The 18,854-nt window shown below is 40.2% G+C and overlaps 1 protein-coding gene across 5 annotated transcripts in view; it reads left to right on the top strand.

The window, feature by feature from the left end:
* The window catches only part of NELL1 (neural EGFL like 1), a 705,231-nt gene extending 688,617 nt beyond the window's left edge, over positions 1-16,614 (top strand). For all 5 annotated transcript variants that reach the window (XM_077322024.1, XM_077322027.1, XM_077322026.1 and 2 more), the window contains 2 exons: positions 6,483-6,707; positions 12,337-16,614. In XM_077322024.1, coding sequence (XP_077178139.1) covers positions 6,483-6,707; positions 12,337-12,387 — 276 coding nt within the window. In that variant the 3' untranslated portion in view covers positions 12,388-16,614. The remainder of the gene's footprint in view (positions 1-6,482; positions 6,708-12,336) is intronic.
* Positions 16,615-18,854: the final 2,240 nt, after the last annotated feature.

Here is an 18,854-nt window from a genome sequence, read left to right as displayed (position 1 = left end):
CAATAGAAGTGTATCTTGATAAAACAATACACAGAATATATAATATTTTTTCCTACTTCACACAGTATGCCAGAGTAAATTATTGGACATCTTGGCCATGGGTAATAGTTACAACATAACAGCAGCATAAACATTTGTGGTCGATATTGTTATTTCCTTGCAGATGGTGAGGATCCAGTTATTTATTAATTTAGAAAATTTGAATGCCTGCTCTCCAGAATCTGCTCAAGGAAGCTCATAACAACTGTAGCAAAAATTCAATATGAAGCCATCCAAATCCTACTTTCAATATAGGGATTTGAATCTGGGTGAATTTGGTACATCCAAATCTAACTCCAGCTTGGTGTAGTGGTTAGTAGTGCCAACTCCTAATCTGGTGAGCTGGGTTTGCTTTCCCACTCCCCCACATGTAGCCAGCTGGGAAACTTTGGGCTCGCCACAATCCTGATAAAGCAGTAATATCAGGGCTCTCTCAGCCTCACCTCCCTCACAGGGTGTCTGTTGTGGGCAGAGGAAAGGGAAGGCGATTGTAAGCCACTTTGAGACTCCTTCTGGTAGATAAAAGTGGCATATAAGAACCAAGTCTTATTATTATTATTATTCAGGGATAGCTTCCTTTCTTTCCATCCCTCCCTTCCTATTCCTACTACCTATGGGAGAACAAGATGGGAAATAATAAAAATAATCACTCCCAAACTGGTAACAACATGCTTGAAAAATCAGGATCTGAAAATAAAACAAATATATTTAAAGTCTACATCTCTGCTGCTACATGAAAAATATTTGCGAACACTAAACAAAGTCTATTTTAGTTACAAAAAGGTTTCAGATTTTTTGGTCATAATGGATATAAGAGAATATTCCACCATCCCTCATACTTTGTTCCTTGGCTTCTCTTACAGAAATATTAATTTATGTCTTGTCTTTTTTTTAAAGTCTTACCATTTGCAGGAAGTGTATTTTTGTTCCCACAAGTTTTTTAAACCCTGTTTACACTTTTGCAAGGAAAAAACCCGCTAAATTCTCAGCTACGCAACTCCTGCATAATATACATCAAAAAAAAAGAAAATCCTTGTAAAATGTTTTATTGGAAGCCTTGAGAAGACTGTCCAGAGTGGTGCTGGCTTCCATCTGGTAGCAGCTGTATGTTTTTATGAGCAACACCAGTCCTCACTTGGTGGTGGTCAAGATGCAAGTCTTTTCTTACTATTCCCTATATAATGTGAGGCATGGGTCCTTCATGCAAAGAACTGCATGCATGAAGCCTCCTGCAGTCTCCCCTATACTTTTGGAGGGGTAAGTAATGGCCACACACACATTCACAGTCACTCTTTACATAAGATTGGATTCTTTGACCCATGAATAAGTCCACGCCCTGCTAGATCACAGCTCCTTGGTGTCAGAAACAGAAGAGAATATAGTAAGCAAGAACATATGTGTGTGGATGTGTGTGTGGGTGGGTTTGCCGCTGATTTCCTCTTTCTTGCTGTGTTTCACCCTTTTCCTGTGCAGTGGTGTGCACCCTTTTCCTGTGCAGTGGTGATGGTGGTTGGGGGGTAGTTGATGCAAGCTGGAGTATGAAGTACTTTGTCTTCCATTACATGAAGATAGAACATTTCATCAAATATTTGGATACTACTATTTTACAAGAGCCTCTTGTGGCGCAGAGTGGTAAGGCAGCAGACATGAAGTCTGAAGCTCTGATCATGAGGCTGGGAGTTCGATCCCAGCAGCCAGCTCAAGGTTGACTCAGCCTTCCATCCTTCCGAGGTTGGTAAAATGAGTACCCAGCTTGCTGGGGGGTAAACGGTAATGACTGGGGAAGGCACTGGCAAACTGGTATTGAATCTGCCATGAAAACTCTAGAGGGCGTCACCCCAAGGGTGCTTGCACAAGGGATACCATTACCATTACTGTTACTATTTTACAAGAGTAATTTGGAATCTAAATGAAATGAACATGAAAAATTTACAAATATCTTGGGAATGGGGGGAGATAAGATAAATGGTAGCCAAAGAAGATGAAATACTATAAACATAACAATTTTCCCATTCAAATGAAAGTTTTTTTCAAATTACAAAAGCCACAACATAAAAACAGTATATTAGACCTAGTTTCTATAACATAAAGATGACATTTTCAAAGGCTGAAACCTTCTATCTTTTTTTTTTTTTGCTTGCTTGCTTGCCACTATAGCTTTCTATCCTGAAGATTTTGCAAAAGGAGAGGTTGGAAGGGTCACCATTGAAGTAAAGGCCCTCAAGATTTATACACAAAAAAAACTGACCTTTTCATGTTGTAGACTGCAGCACCTTACACCTATAAAAAAGGCTATATATATATATATTTTTTTAAAAACATCTCAGAACCAATTCTTTTGCATAACAGAGTGTCCAGGAAAATTGAATACTTCTGAAACAAACAGAAAATGATTGAAGGGATGGTGAATGGATTTTACTGGAGAGGAGGAGAACACAGTTTCATTGCTTAGCAGATAATCATGATCCATTTTTGTAAACTAAGTGCATTGTTGAGCATTGATCCCAGTAGGGATCCTGCATATACCTGCCTGTATACATGTAATTTTTTTTGGTTGAAAAGCTTCATCCACTGTGTTGACAGCACCATTACTTTGCTTGGGGGAGGGGATATCTGTATTCATAGTTCTCTCCAAATAATGGCGAGGCTTTTCATCCATAAAAAAGCTAACAGAGACATTCAGTTCCACAAATACTGCTTGGACTGTTGTTCCATCAAGGTTCAAATTTATATGAGGGTCTTCAACATTCATCAGTTTTTAAACCCAATTAATGTTCACTTCAGTGCTACAATAAACTGAGAGTCATATCAGTGTTTAAACATCTGAGCTTGACCCCTTAGTGTCCACCTACACAGCTAACTGTAGTTAATAGGACTGTGAATCGCCCTCCTGCTTCCACTTCTAATCCCACCTGTGACATTAATCTGTTTTTGTTGACAGGCAAGCTGCTATCTCTTAGCCTCAGTCTCCTCATGTACAGAATAAAGAGAATAAGATTCACCTGTTACACACAGCAGTTGTAAAGATGTCTGAAATAACATATATAAAACATAAACACTCTGAAAAGTTATGTAAATATTTATTTATTTATTTATTTAGATTTTTATGCCGCCCTTCCCTGCAGCTCTGGGTGGTTTACAGAAAACATTTTGGAACATTTACATGGAACAGTATGAGTATCAATATAACAATATAACAACACTAACATACCAACTAGAACTAGAACAGTATTTCAACAACAATAACTTTGACACTCCCTTGGTTGGTTCGACATCTCTGTCTTATAAATTGGTTTTGTTGTATTGTGCCTAACAGGGCTTGGATTTTTGCTTTTCAGTACTAGAAAGCAAATAGCTTCTGAATGCAGAGGAATTTCAAAATCAAACCGTGATAAAACCTCTATGTCTGCTTTTCAATTTAAAAAAATCAAAAATCTCTCAGGATTCTACAAGCCTTTGCTATGCCTAAACCGGTTCTTTGAATCCTGGTTTTTGCTTGCAAACATATTGCCTAAACCAAGTTCTCTGTCCTGTGTCTTATTAAGTACAACTGTTTAAGCTCAATGTCACCCCAGTGCATCCCTGGACAGTGTGCTTTAATGGTATAAAGTTATATCAAGGCTCTTGCACATGCCAAAGAGTAAGGCCATGAATTATTTACCAAGATGCCCTTAAATGCTGGTTACACTGCAGTGAAGTTGTGATGGTTTCCAGACAAGTTAACTACTAGGTCATTATCTCTAAATGTTTGTAAACTATTGAATAGCATTTAACTTCAACAAAATAAATAGGAAGTGGCAGCAATGGCTTACTGATGTGATAATTTGGTCCATGTGTTGTTTTTGTTGTTTTTAAATTAGTATTTCACAGCCTTGTAAACTACTTAACATAAGTTGGAGATACACACTTGCAAAATAGGAACTATGCATTTTGAATGAAGTGACTCAGGCCACCAAATGAGAACTAGCAGGCTTTTATACCTGGATCTTTGGCAAGATATCTGCATCAGATGTACAGCTATTTATTTGATTTATAGACTTATTCGATTTGTGCATTTATTTTAGTAATATCACACTTCAAAGAGCAACAGTGTCTCCCTCTCCTTTTACTTTTACAGGAGCCCTATGCTATAGGTTAGCTCCAGGTGCTATGAGATTTGAGCTCAATGGGAATTTTAATCTGCTTCCCACCCTAGTCCAATGCTTCATCCACTGCATACTACTGGAACTTATAATAACTTCTTGCAATATATGATACCCATCACCACTCAATTGTTCCCTTCTTGTGATATGGACAGGATTGTGCATCACCTTTCTACTATATGTGTGCATGCAATCAGGGTTAATAGGCAGAAGAAGAAGAGTTGGTTCTTATATGCCACTTTTCTCTACCTGGAAGAGGCTCAAAGCGGCTTACAGTCACCTTCCCTTTCCTCTCCCCACAACAGACACCCTTTGAGGTGTGTGAGGCTGAAAGAGCCCTGATATCACTGCTCAGTCAGAACAGCTTTATCAGTGCCATGGCAAGCCCAAGGTCACCCAGCTGGCTGCATGTGGGGGAGTGCAGAATCAAACCCAGCATGCCAGGTTAAAGGTCCGCACTCCTAACCACTACACCAAAAAGCATGGAGCTTTATAGTATTATTTCATCAACACATTTTTATAAACTAAGGGTGCTTACACATACAATATATAATGCACATTTAATCCACTTTCAGTGAACTTTGCAAATGGATTTTACTGTGTGAAATGAGCCAGATCCACCTGCAAACAATCACTGAAGTGGACTGACTGCATTATTTAGCATGTGTGTAAACATTCTATTAAAAGCCAGGTAAGCCTTGTAGAATTTTAAGATTTTATGCACAGATCAAAGTACCTATTAATTATGCAGCAAGAAAGACCAGAGGTCTAGTTAATCTGTATGAGGTTCTATCCAAACTTCATTGAACAAGCTCCATTTCTGTCCGTGATATTTGTACAGAAGTTTTCAACAATGGAGGTGGTACCTTAAATTTATTTGATGTTGCCTAACTAGTTTATTTGTGTGTGTCACCATTAGTGTTGAATATGCTCCTACATGTTATAACAGCTCCATCTACTTTTCTCCATCAAAGGCAAGATTTTTCCTCCATTTTCCTCTTTCTTTCAAATGAGCAGACCTAATGGTTTGTCTTTGTCTTTCTCTAGAGAAATCTGGCTGTCCCGCCCTGTCACAATTTGATATTTTTGCTGCAGGCTTAGCCCAGGAACATGAAGGAAGGGCTGGGATCACCCTTTAACTTACACCACTAAAATTGCACTTGAGATGTTTTGGAATTCAAAAATAATATAATATTTTATTCAACATAGAAGGAGAAAGTCAGGTGAAACCAGTAGCTACAGTTTCTAAGGCAACTCACTATAGATAACTCTGAGGTAAAATAAGTACATGAAAAATACTTTATTTCTTATGCTCGAGGCTAATGATAGTTTCTTAAGCTATTCAGAGTTATTTAAATCTTTATATTGAGGGGCTTTTGTTTTCCTAAATACTCCAGTACACTTTCTTTGAGTGTGTACCCAACCTTTCCAGAAGGCTGGTAAACTCTTTCCAGTACCCAAACCCCCTCCTTTGAAACACCAGTGTTCATCTTGAGTTTTTAACTGACTCTTAAAGTCTCTCAAGGCAGTTTCTAACCATACCAGATCAGGGAGCTCTGAATTTTTTAGAGCTATCACCCTGTTTAGACTGGACAGTGAAATTTCTTCTCTCTGTAAAAGATTTATCTATTTACCTTGGCCCAAATGGGGGTCTCTGTTTAACTACCCAGTCATCCTTGCTAACTTTCCCCAGTTCTCTTGCTTTTGTTAACCTGCTTGGTAAGAGATGAATTTTGAAACTGTTAATACTTGACTCTTCTCAGCTAGAGCTGAAATCAGATTCAATTATCTTCAGCATCCAGTTCAGAAGTCTTTCTCTACTCAGCTGATGCTAACCAATCAGATTGCTTGGAGAAGCCTGTCACTCAAGGCTCTCTGTTTCTGTGAAGAAATATTAACCCATCATATTCCTTCAGTTGTTTGTACAGCACATCTAAGCTTTTAAAAAATGTTCATCACATATACCAACAACCCTAGCAGATACGTTGAGGAGCTGTATATACCAGTTTTTTATGTATAACAATTTATGACAAGCACTACAAGCCTTTCTCAACATGAAATAATATTCACAGAAGGACCCCCAATATTGTTATTTGCAGATATTCAGAGGTGATTATTGTGCAGGTAAATTCCCAACAACTACTTACAAAATAGCAGGTTGCATGTTGCCTAAGCAAGTTCTAGGGAATTATGTAGGCCTTAAATTACACATTGATACAAAAGGTAGCCACTATTGATTTTTTCCCCACAGCTGAGTAGTAATTTAACAATTCCCCATCAAGCTTTCTTTCTTTTTTATAGGAAGGAGAAGTAGATTGTTGGCCACTTGCTTGCCCGACACTGAACTGTGACTATACAGCAATATCAGAAGGAGAGTGCTGCCCCCGTTGCATCAGTGACCCTTGTTTGGCTGACAACATTACTTATGATATCAGAAAAACGTGTCTAGATGGCTATGGAATAACACGGCTCAGTGGGTCTGTATGGACTATGGTGGGATCTCCTTGTACAACCTGCAAATGCAAGGTATTTGGATTTAAAATCTGATCCATAATTAGAGCAGGTAAAAGGTATTTGGTGGTGAAAGGTCATGGGGAAGTCATAGAGAATTGGTATACAGATTTCAAAACACATTTTTCCAAAGAAGTTTGCCCTTAGCTTTTGTTGACAGCAGTGAGCAGAATAGGAATGCAGTAACAAATTATGCAATTTGTGGTAATGGTAATTATGTGATTATTGTCCCAGGAACCAGAACTATGTAATAGCTTTCTGTGACTTTAAAATATTCATTCTTAAGACCCTGCAGGTATTCTTAGTATGCATGTAGGACAATGATACTAATAACTGGTAAACATTCTAGTTATAAATATGTATTTTCAAAAATAACCTGCCTCTTTAGAGAAGGCAGTTATAGTAATACAAATTGCTCTGTTACATTAATTTAGACTCCCTTATGCTTCTTGCTACATTCCCTTTGCGCATATGAGGGATTGGCAAAAATTGGACAAAGATCAGCTGCTCATCCCCAACCCTCCTGTGAGCCTGGAAGTGTATAAGAACTCCTTTTGAAGACTCTGCTGTTGCTTTCAATGGAGAGGTATTCCAGACCAGCAGGAAGACAATTTGCAACAGAGCTACTGGAACCTCTCCTCACCCCCAAAAAAATTTTCAGAAAGATTAGACCAGGAGGTCAAATTTTATGACTCCTTCCCCCAAGAAGGTTTCGGGGGGGGGGGGGAGGAGGGATGTATTATAGTCCACTTAAACACCTTCTCCAAGCTGCAACTTTGGCTTGGAACAAACTCCAAAGGCATTTAAAGGGCTCACCATCCATTTAAATGCCTTCTCCAAGTTGAAAGTTCATTTGGAAGCCATTTAACAGGACTGCAGTCTTTTAAAACACCTTTTAATGTCAGCTATCTGGTGTTCCCAAATATTTTCTGGATTTTTTGTCCTGGCTATTGTGGGTAGCCGAAATTCTGCCCAATCTATATCCAGCTTGAAGAATATCCAAAAAAATTCCAATAAGTTATTTTAAAGATTTTTTTCCTGCTCAGTTTAGCTGAATTAACCCCCCTGTATATTTCCCCTTCGTGGTGTGATTTTTCTTTGTGGAATTAATCTTCCCAAAGATGCTTAGCTTATTTTGCCAGCATCCTTCATCTCTGGATCATGCTTCTAACTAGGTTGCCATATGCTTACTGTGGATTAAGAACATCACATCCACCACTGTCCTAACCAAGAAAACTTTCCTCTCCCTATAAAGTTGATACAACTTTCATGCATTTGAGTAATAATCCTTGTAATAAGTTTTGATGATTTAGATATGTGTTTGGGTACCCCATCATAAGCAATTTTATTATTTTGCAGAAAGTCTTAAGGATCAGTCTGTAAGGAAATGACATCCCTCTGAAAACACTTGACATAACTTGATCTTTTTTCCAGTTTATAGTTCACATAAATGCTGTAATATGTTCAGTACAGTTATCAGTTATGCCTTTTATTTAAAATGATGATGATGAGGAGGAGAAAATGAGTTCTACCAAAATAGTTACTTTTTAGAGCTAATAATATGCAGCTTTTGAGCAATTCGAAGAAGTCAAATCACCATTTCCTGTTCTTTATATCATCCTGATTTGTCCTGATTGGACAAATCACTTTCATTTGATCCTTCCAACTGGAACATCCAACTACACCCCCCCACACACACACACACTCCTCACGCAATGTGGAAAATGAGTGAATGGCTGCACCATCTGAGCTTTAATTCACTGTGATTATTTTTCTTGTCCTTTAGGGCTGTTTCCCTGGGGCCCTGGGATAAGCAGAGCAGGAAGGGAGGAAATAACCAGTTTTTATAGCTCTGAGGCTCATCTGTCTTTCACAGATGCCACATACTCAGATTATATGACAGCAGAGATAGGATTAGTGTGGCACTGAAATTGCTGTATTTGTTGAGTGGATTAAGAGTCTCAGCACCTGGTGAAAGCCGAGACCAAGCTGCTTTGGAGCTCAGACCTTGCTAGAGGCACCTTTGACACTCCTTTTTAAAAATGATTTGGCCTGAATACTTTGGACAAAGATACCTAACCAGCTAACAAAATCAAATGCTGCTGGTACATTTTTTTGAAATGGCTTTTAGGTAGACATTTGTACATTTAGACTACATTTATTTTAAGCACACTTTAATTTGCTTCAAAAACAGTGGCTTCTGAACTGACCCCAGACTTGTAGAGTCTCCAACATTATCTGAAAATCAACACATTCTCCTGACATATTATGACCATTCAGGTTGCACTACACCACAGGAAGGTTCCAGGTGCTAATTAAGGCTATATCCAGAGTGTCCTAAATATTTAATCCAGAATGCATTTCTGCATATCTTGATCGTATAATCCAAATCTTCAAGGATTTTCTGACTGTAGTTCCCAATAATTCACATACCTGAACCATTCACAGTTCACATATCTTGTTTTCTGTGGAAGTGGTAGGAGATATTTAGATTCTGATGGAAAGAAGACTTATCTGTATTTTCCCAAAATACTCCTGATGTATTGTCTACTGCCATCTTTCGGCTTGCCAAAAAAATACTTCCTAAATCTATGGAGGATGCATTTTGCACCAGAACATTCACAACAGTTAATAAATCTATTTTGCATGGATGTTAAATTTGTTGAACTTTTGAAACTGGGTGGGGTGGGGGACATATTATTTTAATTTCAGGAAAATCCCAGAGATTTGGGGAGAAATTGATATACTTATCCTAATATGTATATATATACTAGAAATTAAGCCCGCTGTACTTTAAATACAGTGGGCGCTAGCGGCCCTCATACCCTTCCCGGGGTGCCTCTCAGCCTTCCCCATTCCCCCTCGCAGCTGAGGCCGGCCGTGTGCCGGCCTGGGAGGCTTCCCTGCTGCCACCACCTCCTCTTCCCTGGCCACGCCGCCGCCTACCTGTCTGCCTGCCGGTGAGGTAGCAGATGTTGGTGGTTGGCTTGCGGCAGGGCCGAAGCTTGTGTGGCGGCCTGTCCCAGCAGCGGAGGTGGCCTCGAGGTCGTCAGAGAGTGGGGAGCGGTTCCCCACTGCTGCCACCTCCACCGGCTGCCACTGCCGGCCGGTGCCTCTTGCCGGCGCCTCTTGCCTCCACCTGTTGCCACCGCCTCTTACTGCTGCCTCTTACTGCCGCCTCCACGGCCCACCGCTCATCTCGGTGGCGAGGCAGCAAATGGTGGCAGTTGGCTGAATGCGGCCGATGTTGGAGGGGGCGGATCGGGAGGCGCGATTTGTCAGTCCGGCGGAAGTGGCCAATTGGCACCCTTCCTCATCGCGGACACATCCCACCCTCGGGGCCCTTACTGTTTTATTTTATCCGCTCCACAGGAGCGGTTAAAGATATATACTTAGCCTAAACTGATTTACTACTTTAATAACATAAAATGCACCATTGATATCATAGCAGAGAAGATGGTACTTCGGCACCTTTAAAAGTAAAAAGTAAACACCTTTAAATGTAATAAATATGCCAAACAGTACAAGACTTTCAACAAGCAGAATGTGATTATACCCAATTGCATAGAGCAATAATACTGCAAACTGCTGCCTTTGCACATACATCTTAGTTCTTGCTGTATGGAAAATAGTAAAAAAAAGAGAAGTTGAAAGTAGAAAACACAAACTTGCTGTAGACTGTTGCAAAAATCTGCATATCAACATTTTCTTAGATTAAAACTTTGTCTCTAAAAAAAATCACTGATTCTAAAACAAATATATATTTTGCAGTTTTTTCCAGCACATTCCAAGATGTCTAGGAGTTTTTTTTACTGGAAAAATGGACTAAGTATTTTAATTGCCTTCTCCCTGAATTTTTCTGGGGTTTTTTTCAGCTCAACTCCTTGGGCAAATGATGGAGGATCACATGCAAATGTTTCATTTTAGATTGCAGTTTCCATTGATGTATTTGACCAGTAGAGGGGGTTCAAGGGGTAGGACTACCCTCAAGTCAAAGTCCAGCTTTGTGTGGCCACAAAATCAGTGGTATAAAACAGCGGTCCGCAACCTTTCGGCTGCCACGAACCGCTGCTCCGGAGAGTGGGGAGAGTGCAGCCCGGGGGCCCGCGCACGCGCGGCAGCCCCAGCGCAAACGTGCGTGCGCAGCAGTCCGCGCATGCGCATTTGCGCCGCCTCCATGCCGGCGGCTGCAGCTTCACCTCCCAGCCCCTCCAGGCCGCCAGCAAAGCGGCCGCCAAAGCGGACGATTAGCTTGCGGCTCGGCAAGCTTCTCTTCCCTCCCCCACCCGAAACAAGAAGCTTGCCGGGCCGCAAGCTAATTGGCCGCTTTGACGGCTGATTTGCTCACGGCCTGGCGAGCTTCTCGCTTCGGGCGGGGGAGAGAAGAAGAAGCCGCGGCCCGGCACCAAGGCCTTCACGGCCTGGCACCAGGCCGTGGACCGCAGGTTGGGGACCACTGGTATAAAACATTTTAGACTTGATGTGCTGGGACAGGGACATGAGGGGGTGACTGTCAGGAACAGCATGATGCAAAATGCTGAAAAGCCTAGAACTGACTTCATGCCTCTCTGAGAATTCTTTGATTTTACCATAGAGTTTTTCATGATTCCTAAAAAAAAGCATGGCATTTCATTCAGGTTTTCCCTGGAATTGATATCATTATCATCAGCATTTTTTCTCTCACCCACCAGCTGTTGGAGTGTTGACAGACAGCACCTGCTGGTGGTGAGAGATCTTCTGCCCTCAGTGAGCATATGGCAATCCTAGTTAGGAACATGATTCAGAGAGGAAGGATGCTGGCAAAATAAGCTAAGCATCTCTGGGAAAATTAATACCGCAAAGAAAAATTGCACCACTAAGGGGAAATATATAGGGGTGTTAATTCAGCTAAACTGAGATGAAAAAAAATCTGAAAAAATACCTTATTGGATTTTTTTATACATATTCTTTAAACTGGATATTGATCAGGCTGAATTTTAGCTACTCAAAATGGCCAGGCAAAAAAATCCAGAAAATATTTGGAGCCACCGGATAACTAATGTAAAAAAGCATTTGAAGGAATGGCAGTTTTGTTGAATGCCTTCCAAGTGAACTTTTAACTTGAAGAAGGCATTTAAAGGGAATGTTAGCCCTTTAAATGCCTTTGGAGTTTGCTCCAAGCCGAAGTTAACTCCAAGCCAAACTTAACTGAAAAAGGCATTTAAATGGATTATGATACCTTTAAACATAATGGAGAATGGGAAACCTTCTTGAGGGGGGGGGGGGGTCATAGAATTGGACCTCCTGGTCCAATCATTTTGAAATGGGGGGGGTGAGGAGAGGTACCCCAGCCATGTGGCAAATTTGTAAATGGTCCTCTTGCTGGTCTTCCTCAGTCCTAGCTGAAATACTTCTCCCTTGAAAGCAACAGCAGATTCCTCAAAAAGAACAGGCACACAGAATGGTTTGGGCTTAGCAACTGATCTTCCTGGACTCTGGTAAACATATGAACTGAAGCTTTTGACAGCTTTAAAAAATATTGGCTGGTATCTTCATTTTCAAATACCACAGCAAAATTCCAATTATTTACTGTGTCTCTGAACCACTAGTATCTATATCTTGTAGTAATAGCATTAATTTATTTTTCATGTTTCCCTCCATACAGAATGGACATGTCTGTTGCTCTGTGGATTTAGAATGCCTTCACAATAACTAACATAAAAAGCTGGAACTTTGTTTTTTGTGAGGAAAACTGATGCAATTTCCCACTTTCAAAAGAAATGCAGTCATATAAGATGGGAGTTTTATACAACAGACAATTACCAAAGTCTCCGCCTGAGGAAGATATTTGGGAGTTGCCTTTGGGACCTACCACTATGCGTTCATCCTTGCTAGGCTTGTCTTGGGTGATTTTTACAGTACAATGCATATAAATCTATGGTTGTTCAAAGTTTTGAGTGTTGTAAATTATACCCTTTTCCTGTCAAAACATTTGCAAATGCGTTGAAATTATTTCATTGGTAAAATACGATGTATTTATTTGTTTAATTTCTGTATAAACAGCAAGATAGAAATTCCTGTTTTATTTTGTCTAGAAAACAGTCCTACAGCATAAGACTGCCTGTTGTGGTTTTGTCCCATAATATTGCACACTTAGTTCTGAGGTCCCTGTCGGATGTATTTATGAAAATATGTATGTATGTACAGTCAAATTGCATAGTACTTATATTTCATAGCTGTCAAACATTGTAAACATTCCAAGAAACATTTGACTTGTACAGGCTGAAAGTAATCAACCCTCAGCCTATCTTTACTGGGGGGAAAAAAGTAAAAAAGAATAATGTCACAAGTGTAATGAAGTGGCAAAAAGCATTTTCTTTTGCAGACAAATGAGCGAACAGCAAAATTCCCGTGTGAAGGGAGAGAGAAAGAATGCCACGGTTTCATCAGCACTGCTCCAGAATCTACCCAGAAAACCACGCATTATCAGCATTAGGCTTAGTGGAGTTTTGTAGGTTGCAAGTCAAACAACAAATATTGGATATGGGTGTAATTCTGTCAGGGTTGTGCAGCATTCAATAAAGCAATCAAAGGGCTTTACACATGTAGATTTTAAGTGAATGGGTGAGGTTTTTTGATATCGGTTACACTGGTATACATGAGTTTATAATCTCTCCCCTGTGTACTTGCTTTAGCATAATCAAGTCTGCCATCCTCCATTATGTATGCCATAATGAACAAGTTCATCTCTATTTGTACCATGTTAGTGCTTACAAGGAACGGTGTAGAATGTCACTGCATTTAATGATAATTTCAGCATACATCACACTAGGCAGAGTGCTGGCCTTAGAAGATGGTTGGCATTCTCCATGTTCCAATTTGCATTAAATTTAATGTATTCACCAAACAACCTTCTACCCCTCCCCCTTCTGACATTCAAAAACACCTAATTTATTAAGTTAGCCATCTGTAAAATGCTGTTTAAAAATCCCAAACTTAAGCAGAAATTGTAATTAAAACTTCTCAGCATGCACAAAGGTTAAATTTGAATGATGGTTAGCTGCTTTGATTTCACAAGGCCAGGACATTGTGAGTACTAGAACAAAATCCATCTCAGCCTAAAACATACCCCTCTCCAGCAAGTGTATATGCTTAGATATCATCACCTACACATATACACAGTATATACAATAGGCTGCTTTGTGGGAATTGGGAAAGAGAAATCCCCACATCCAAACTGCTCTAATTGCATGGGATCTATAAGGAAAAACATCAAATATAGCCCTTGCACTGTGTTCATGGAATTTTTTCCTTAGATATCCCTGCTCCTGTTAGAAAGGGAGAAGTTGTCGTACATTGTCTGTTCATTATTTATCTGCAAAAAAAGTTGTGTTGCTTTTTGCTTTAACTGTTCAGTAGGAGAAGAGGCTCTACAAGCACTATTGCACACATTTTTAAGCAGAATTGTACTCATTGTGCTTTTTTGTGTGATGCATTCATCCCTTAACTGAGATTCACTGGGTATTCAGAACATGTTTGCAGAGAAAAGCTTGGTGTGTGCTTACTTTATTTGTGAAAACCTAGATTTTTCTGGCCAAAGATGTATAATTAACTCTTAAGGATAATGGTTGGCTATGTACAATGGAAGAATACAAGAGCAAAATTCCGCATAATATTGTTCACTTCACCCGTGATGCTACCAAAGTGGTAGCACACAACTGTATGGATGCTCTGGAGTCATGTAGGTATTTTTAGTTTAGCATTTGCACTGGTGATTTTAATGAAAATGGAGATATATATGTCAATGGTCAATTTGAACATGAGTGCCCAGTTTAAAGGGTCTGATGCAGAAACAGGAGTTCCTGTGAGGATCTGGACCTTCACAGCTGTGGCAACTGTGACGTTGTCCCCAGTATCAGCAAATGCCCTTCAAGGTAACACTAATGCTATTTTTGGCACTAAACAGAGCAACAAAAGCTGTAGTTGTTCAGAGTTCTATGTCAGGACAAATCGGTCTGTTGCCCTACTTTTCGCATCCCCTATGTGTTTGATTACTTTTTACATTGTTTAATAATGGTATTATGGCCCCTTGGCCATCTCTGGAGAGAACACTGAGTTACTTCAGACAACTCTCTCTAGCTGAAGTGGACAGGATGCTAACAGCAACAAGGCAAACCACTTGCCCACTAGATCCCTGACCATTGTGGCTCCTAAAAACAACCAACATAAAAATAGGGCCCCCTCCAGATAATAATCAACCTCTCCCTATCAACAGGAGAATTCATGGAGGGACTAAAAGAGGCAGTGGTGCGCTCATTGCGGAGCCTGACAACCACTGCCCCATCTTGCATCCAGCGTTTCTGGGGAAGCTGATTGAAAGGGATGCTGCTGAACAAATAATCAACATTCCTGGAGGAAACTTCAGCCCTTGACCCGTTCCAGTTGGGTTTCCAGCCTGGCCATGGGGTAGAAACGGGTCTAGTCATCCTGATGGACAATCTCCACCACCAGCCAGACTGAGGCCGATCAGTGCTTCTTGTAGTATTAGATCTTTCAGCAGTGTTTGACACAGGCAACCATGAGCTCTTAGTTCAGCAACTCGCTGATGCTGGGATACAGGGGATAGTCCTCAAATGGCTGATCTCCTTTCTCTGGGATCGCAGACAGAGGGTAGATAGGAGAGAGAATATCTAGCTGCCATCATCTCACATGTGGCGTTCCAGAGGGAGCAGTCCTCTCTCCAATTCTATTTAACATCTTCATGTGCCCTCTTGTTCATCTGGTGCAGAAGTTTGGGCTTCACAGAAGGAAGTCCTGTGGCTGGGCAGGAAGGGTCCAAGTGAGGAAGCACGCCTACCCAGCCTGGATGGAGTGCAACTATCAGTAGCTCACTCTGCCAGGAACCTGGGTGTGATACTTGAGGTCTCCCTTTACATGGAGGCACAGGCCATGAGAGTAGCACTGCAAATCTTCTACCACCTGCACCAGGCCAAGCTACTAGTAACCTACTTGGATCTAGCCACAATGATCCATGCAACGGTCACCTCTAGACTGGACTTCTGTAACTCACTTTATGCAGGCTTACCCTTAACCTTGATTCGGAAACTGCAACTGGTCCAGAATGCCACAGCCAGGATCCTCACAAACATACCGTGGAGGTCCCACATCTGACCTGTCCTTCAACAACTTCACTGGATCCTAGTTGAATTCCGAATCAGGCTTAAGGTTCTGGTAATCACCTTCAAGGCCATACATGGTCTGGGCCTAGTGTATCTGAGAGACTGCCTATACCTCCCAAAGAGTGTTGTGTTTGACCACCACCAACTGGCTGAGGATCCCTGGCCCCAAAGAAGCACGGCGGGCCTCAACCAGGGCCAGAGTCTTCTCAGTCCTGGCCCCCAACTGGTAGAATGAACTCCCTGAAGAGATCAGGGCCCTTCTTGAACTCCCACATTTCCCAAGATCCTGTAAAAGGGAGCTCCTCTGCCAGGCATTTGACTGGGGCTGACAGACCTAACACCATTCAGCTGGCCCCCCAGACATCACAGACATCCTCCACATCCTGAACCCAAATGACTCTCCCCACGGGTTCTGTTTGAAAAGTTCTATTGCATTGCTATGTTATTGTTGATCAATACTGGTTTTTATCGTTATTGTTATGATTATTGTTATTAAGGTTAGAATGTACTCCCCTATGTTTTATGTAAACCGCCCTGAGCCTAACAGGAGTGCGGTACAGAAATATAATAAATAAATTATAAGGAATGCCATTTGTGTTTTATAGGAGCCTCAAGGGACATTGTAAATCACATCATCCAGCCATTTTATAAATCATGTTGTAAACTCAATGGTAATGCAACTGGAGGAAATAATGCAGCAGTTTGGGATGTAAAAGGGGAGTGATTTAAAACTTGTGGCATCTAAATAAACTCCTGTGTACAGAGATTCTTGTATCAATATCTTTGTTTGCAATTCTGCGTCGTGCTGACATCTTTCCTATTCAAATATTTGTTTGCCAATTTTTTGTTCCACCCATCCTCCAAGGTGCAAGAGGTAGAGTATGTGATTCTCCCATCCTCCATTTTATTTTCAAGATTGAGAAAAGAACAGGTCCAAGGTGACCAGGTACACTTCATGAGGAGTAGGCATTTGAACAATGGTCTCTAAATCCATATCCAGCACTCTAATTGCAGTATTGTGCTGGTTCTTTCCACATGTTGGTCAGAAAATTCAGTGTTGTTTCTGCGCTATACCTTTGGTTCTGTTTTCTCCCATCATTACATGCAAAGAACCCAAATATGAGGCAAAATAAATTGATCTGTGCGCTTCAAAGGATATCTAGGAGATCTCATGGGAATGGGAAAAAAGTATATTTAGGATTTATTTGTTTAGAATATTTCAATGCCACCTCTCCAGAGTCCATCTTCAGGCAGCATGTATAAGCCCAATTTTAAAGAAAAGTGAGATTTCTCTTTTATGCAATTTATTTACATAGAAAACGAAATATGGTGTATATTCATTCATTAACTATTTACTTTCCTACTAGCTAATGATTATCAGCAACTTCTGCTGCTAGCAACTCAGGCATTTCAGAGTTTGTTCATTCTGTATTTGCAGTTTTGAAAACATAGCTAGCATTTCACAAATATTATTGAAGGACTGTTTACTGTGCTTCCAGCTAGAAGATATGAATTTGTTTACTCTTGAAAATCTTCCAGTTTATTCTGATTAGACTCTACAATCCGATTGCTGTAATTTCTTCTGTTCTTAGAATTTCTTGTAGCCGAGTGATTTCAACTTATTTTTTAAAGAATAATTTCTAACATTCAAAGCACTATTATAGACATGCATGAGATCTTGAGTAACACCCCCCCCCTTAACACAGTATGGAGTGGAGCAACTGATGGCCGTACATTCCTATGCGAATCAAAAGAAATATCCAGAATATTCACTGGGGTTCAGAAAGAAGTAGGATGCATTATTATTATTATTGTATTTGTTACCTGCCCTTTCCCTTCAGACTCAGAATGGGATACATCAAGATGTGTACCTGTAGCCACAATGACAGTATTTGTGTCTGTGCACTGATCCCCATTACAGGCTCAGGACACTAATAAATTGATGATGGAACAGAATAGCAATTTCAGCAGGACTGTGGGAGACTCTCATTTAGGTCACATGGGGTTCTACTGCAACAAAATCAATACCTGCTGCTTTCTGCTCTTTCACAGCTGTGTGTATCTTTATGATGAAATCTAAGGACCCTATCTTAATTAGTTCCTGAGTTACTTTAATATTCAAACCCAAGCATCTTAGCAAAGTACTCAAAAATAAAGAACTTAGATGAATAATTAATTAATTGCCCTAAATAAAGGTTGCTCCCAGCCTTTCCAGTTGAGAATTACTGGTACATTTCTAAACTTCATGTATGAAACATCTAAGTTAATTTACATTTACTTCTTATCAGACTGGAATTTCTTCACAGAAAAGAAATCAGTTACCTTTTTTAGTGTGGCTAAATACCATAAATAAAACATCAGTCATTTATTTATTTATTTAGATTTCTATACCTCCCATTTGCAGCTCATAGTTAAAGAAATAGCAAGGCACATTGTGACAAAAGTAAATCACAAGTTTGGCTACAAGTGAGAAACTGCAGTATTTATGAGTCATCACTAATTAGATTATTTGAAAAGCATTCTATGATACAACATCCAATCATACTTTTCAAAATGCCTTGAATGTTCCAACATTTAAATTTCCTATGGAAATTTAATCTAAGGAAGTTTAATCCATGTTCAGGGAATGTCAAAAGTGGAAGTGATGGCTAGCAGGACTTGGTACAAGATGCAGTAAAATAATAGAGAGATGGACAAAGAATCTCATCATCGCTAAGAGGTACACCAAAATCCAGCATAAAATCTTGACCACTAAATTTACATAGGTGATTAAATAAATACATCACCACTTATTTTCCCCAGATTTATGCAAAGGCAATATTCTTTTTATTTCTCTGTGAGGGAACAGTCCTACAAGCCCCATTCCTCCTCCAGTCCTACAAGCCCCATGGTTGTCCCCACTCCAGGGGTATCAACTTCTTTATGGCTAGTAACCATTGTCACAAATAAATCTAGAAAAGTACCTCCTGCTAATAGGATTTCTTCTTTTAGCACTCTTAACTGT

Source organism: Paroedura picta, chromosome 2 (genome assembly GCF_049243985.1).
Source record: "Paroedura picta isolate Pp20150507F chromosome 2, Ppicta_v3.0, whole genome shotgun sequence".
NCBI classification, from domain to species: Eukaryota; Metazoa; Chordata; class Lepidosauria; order Squamata; family Gekkonidae; genus Paroedura; species Paroedura picta.
This window is presented reverse-complemented; position numbering and strand designations above follow the sequence as displayed.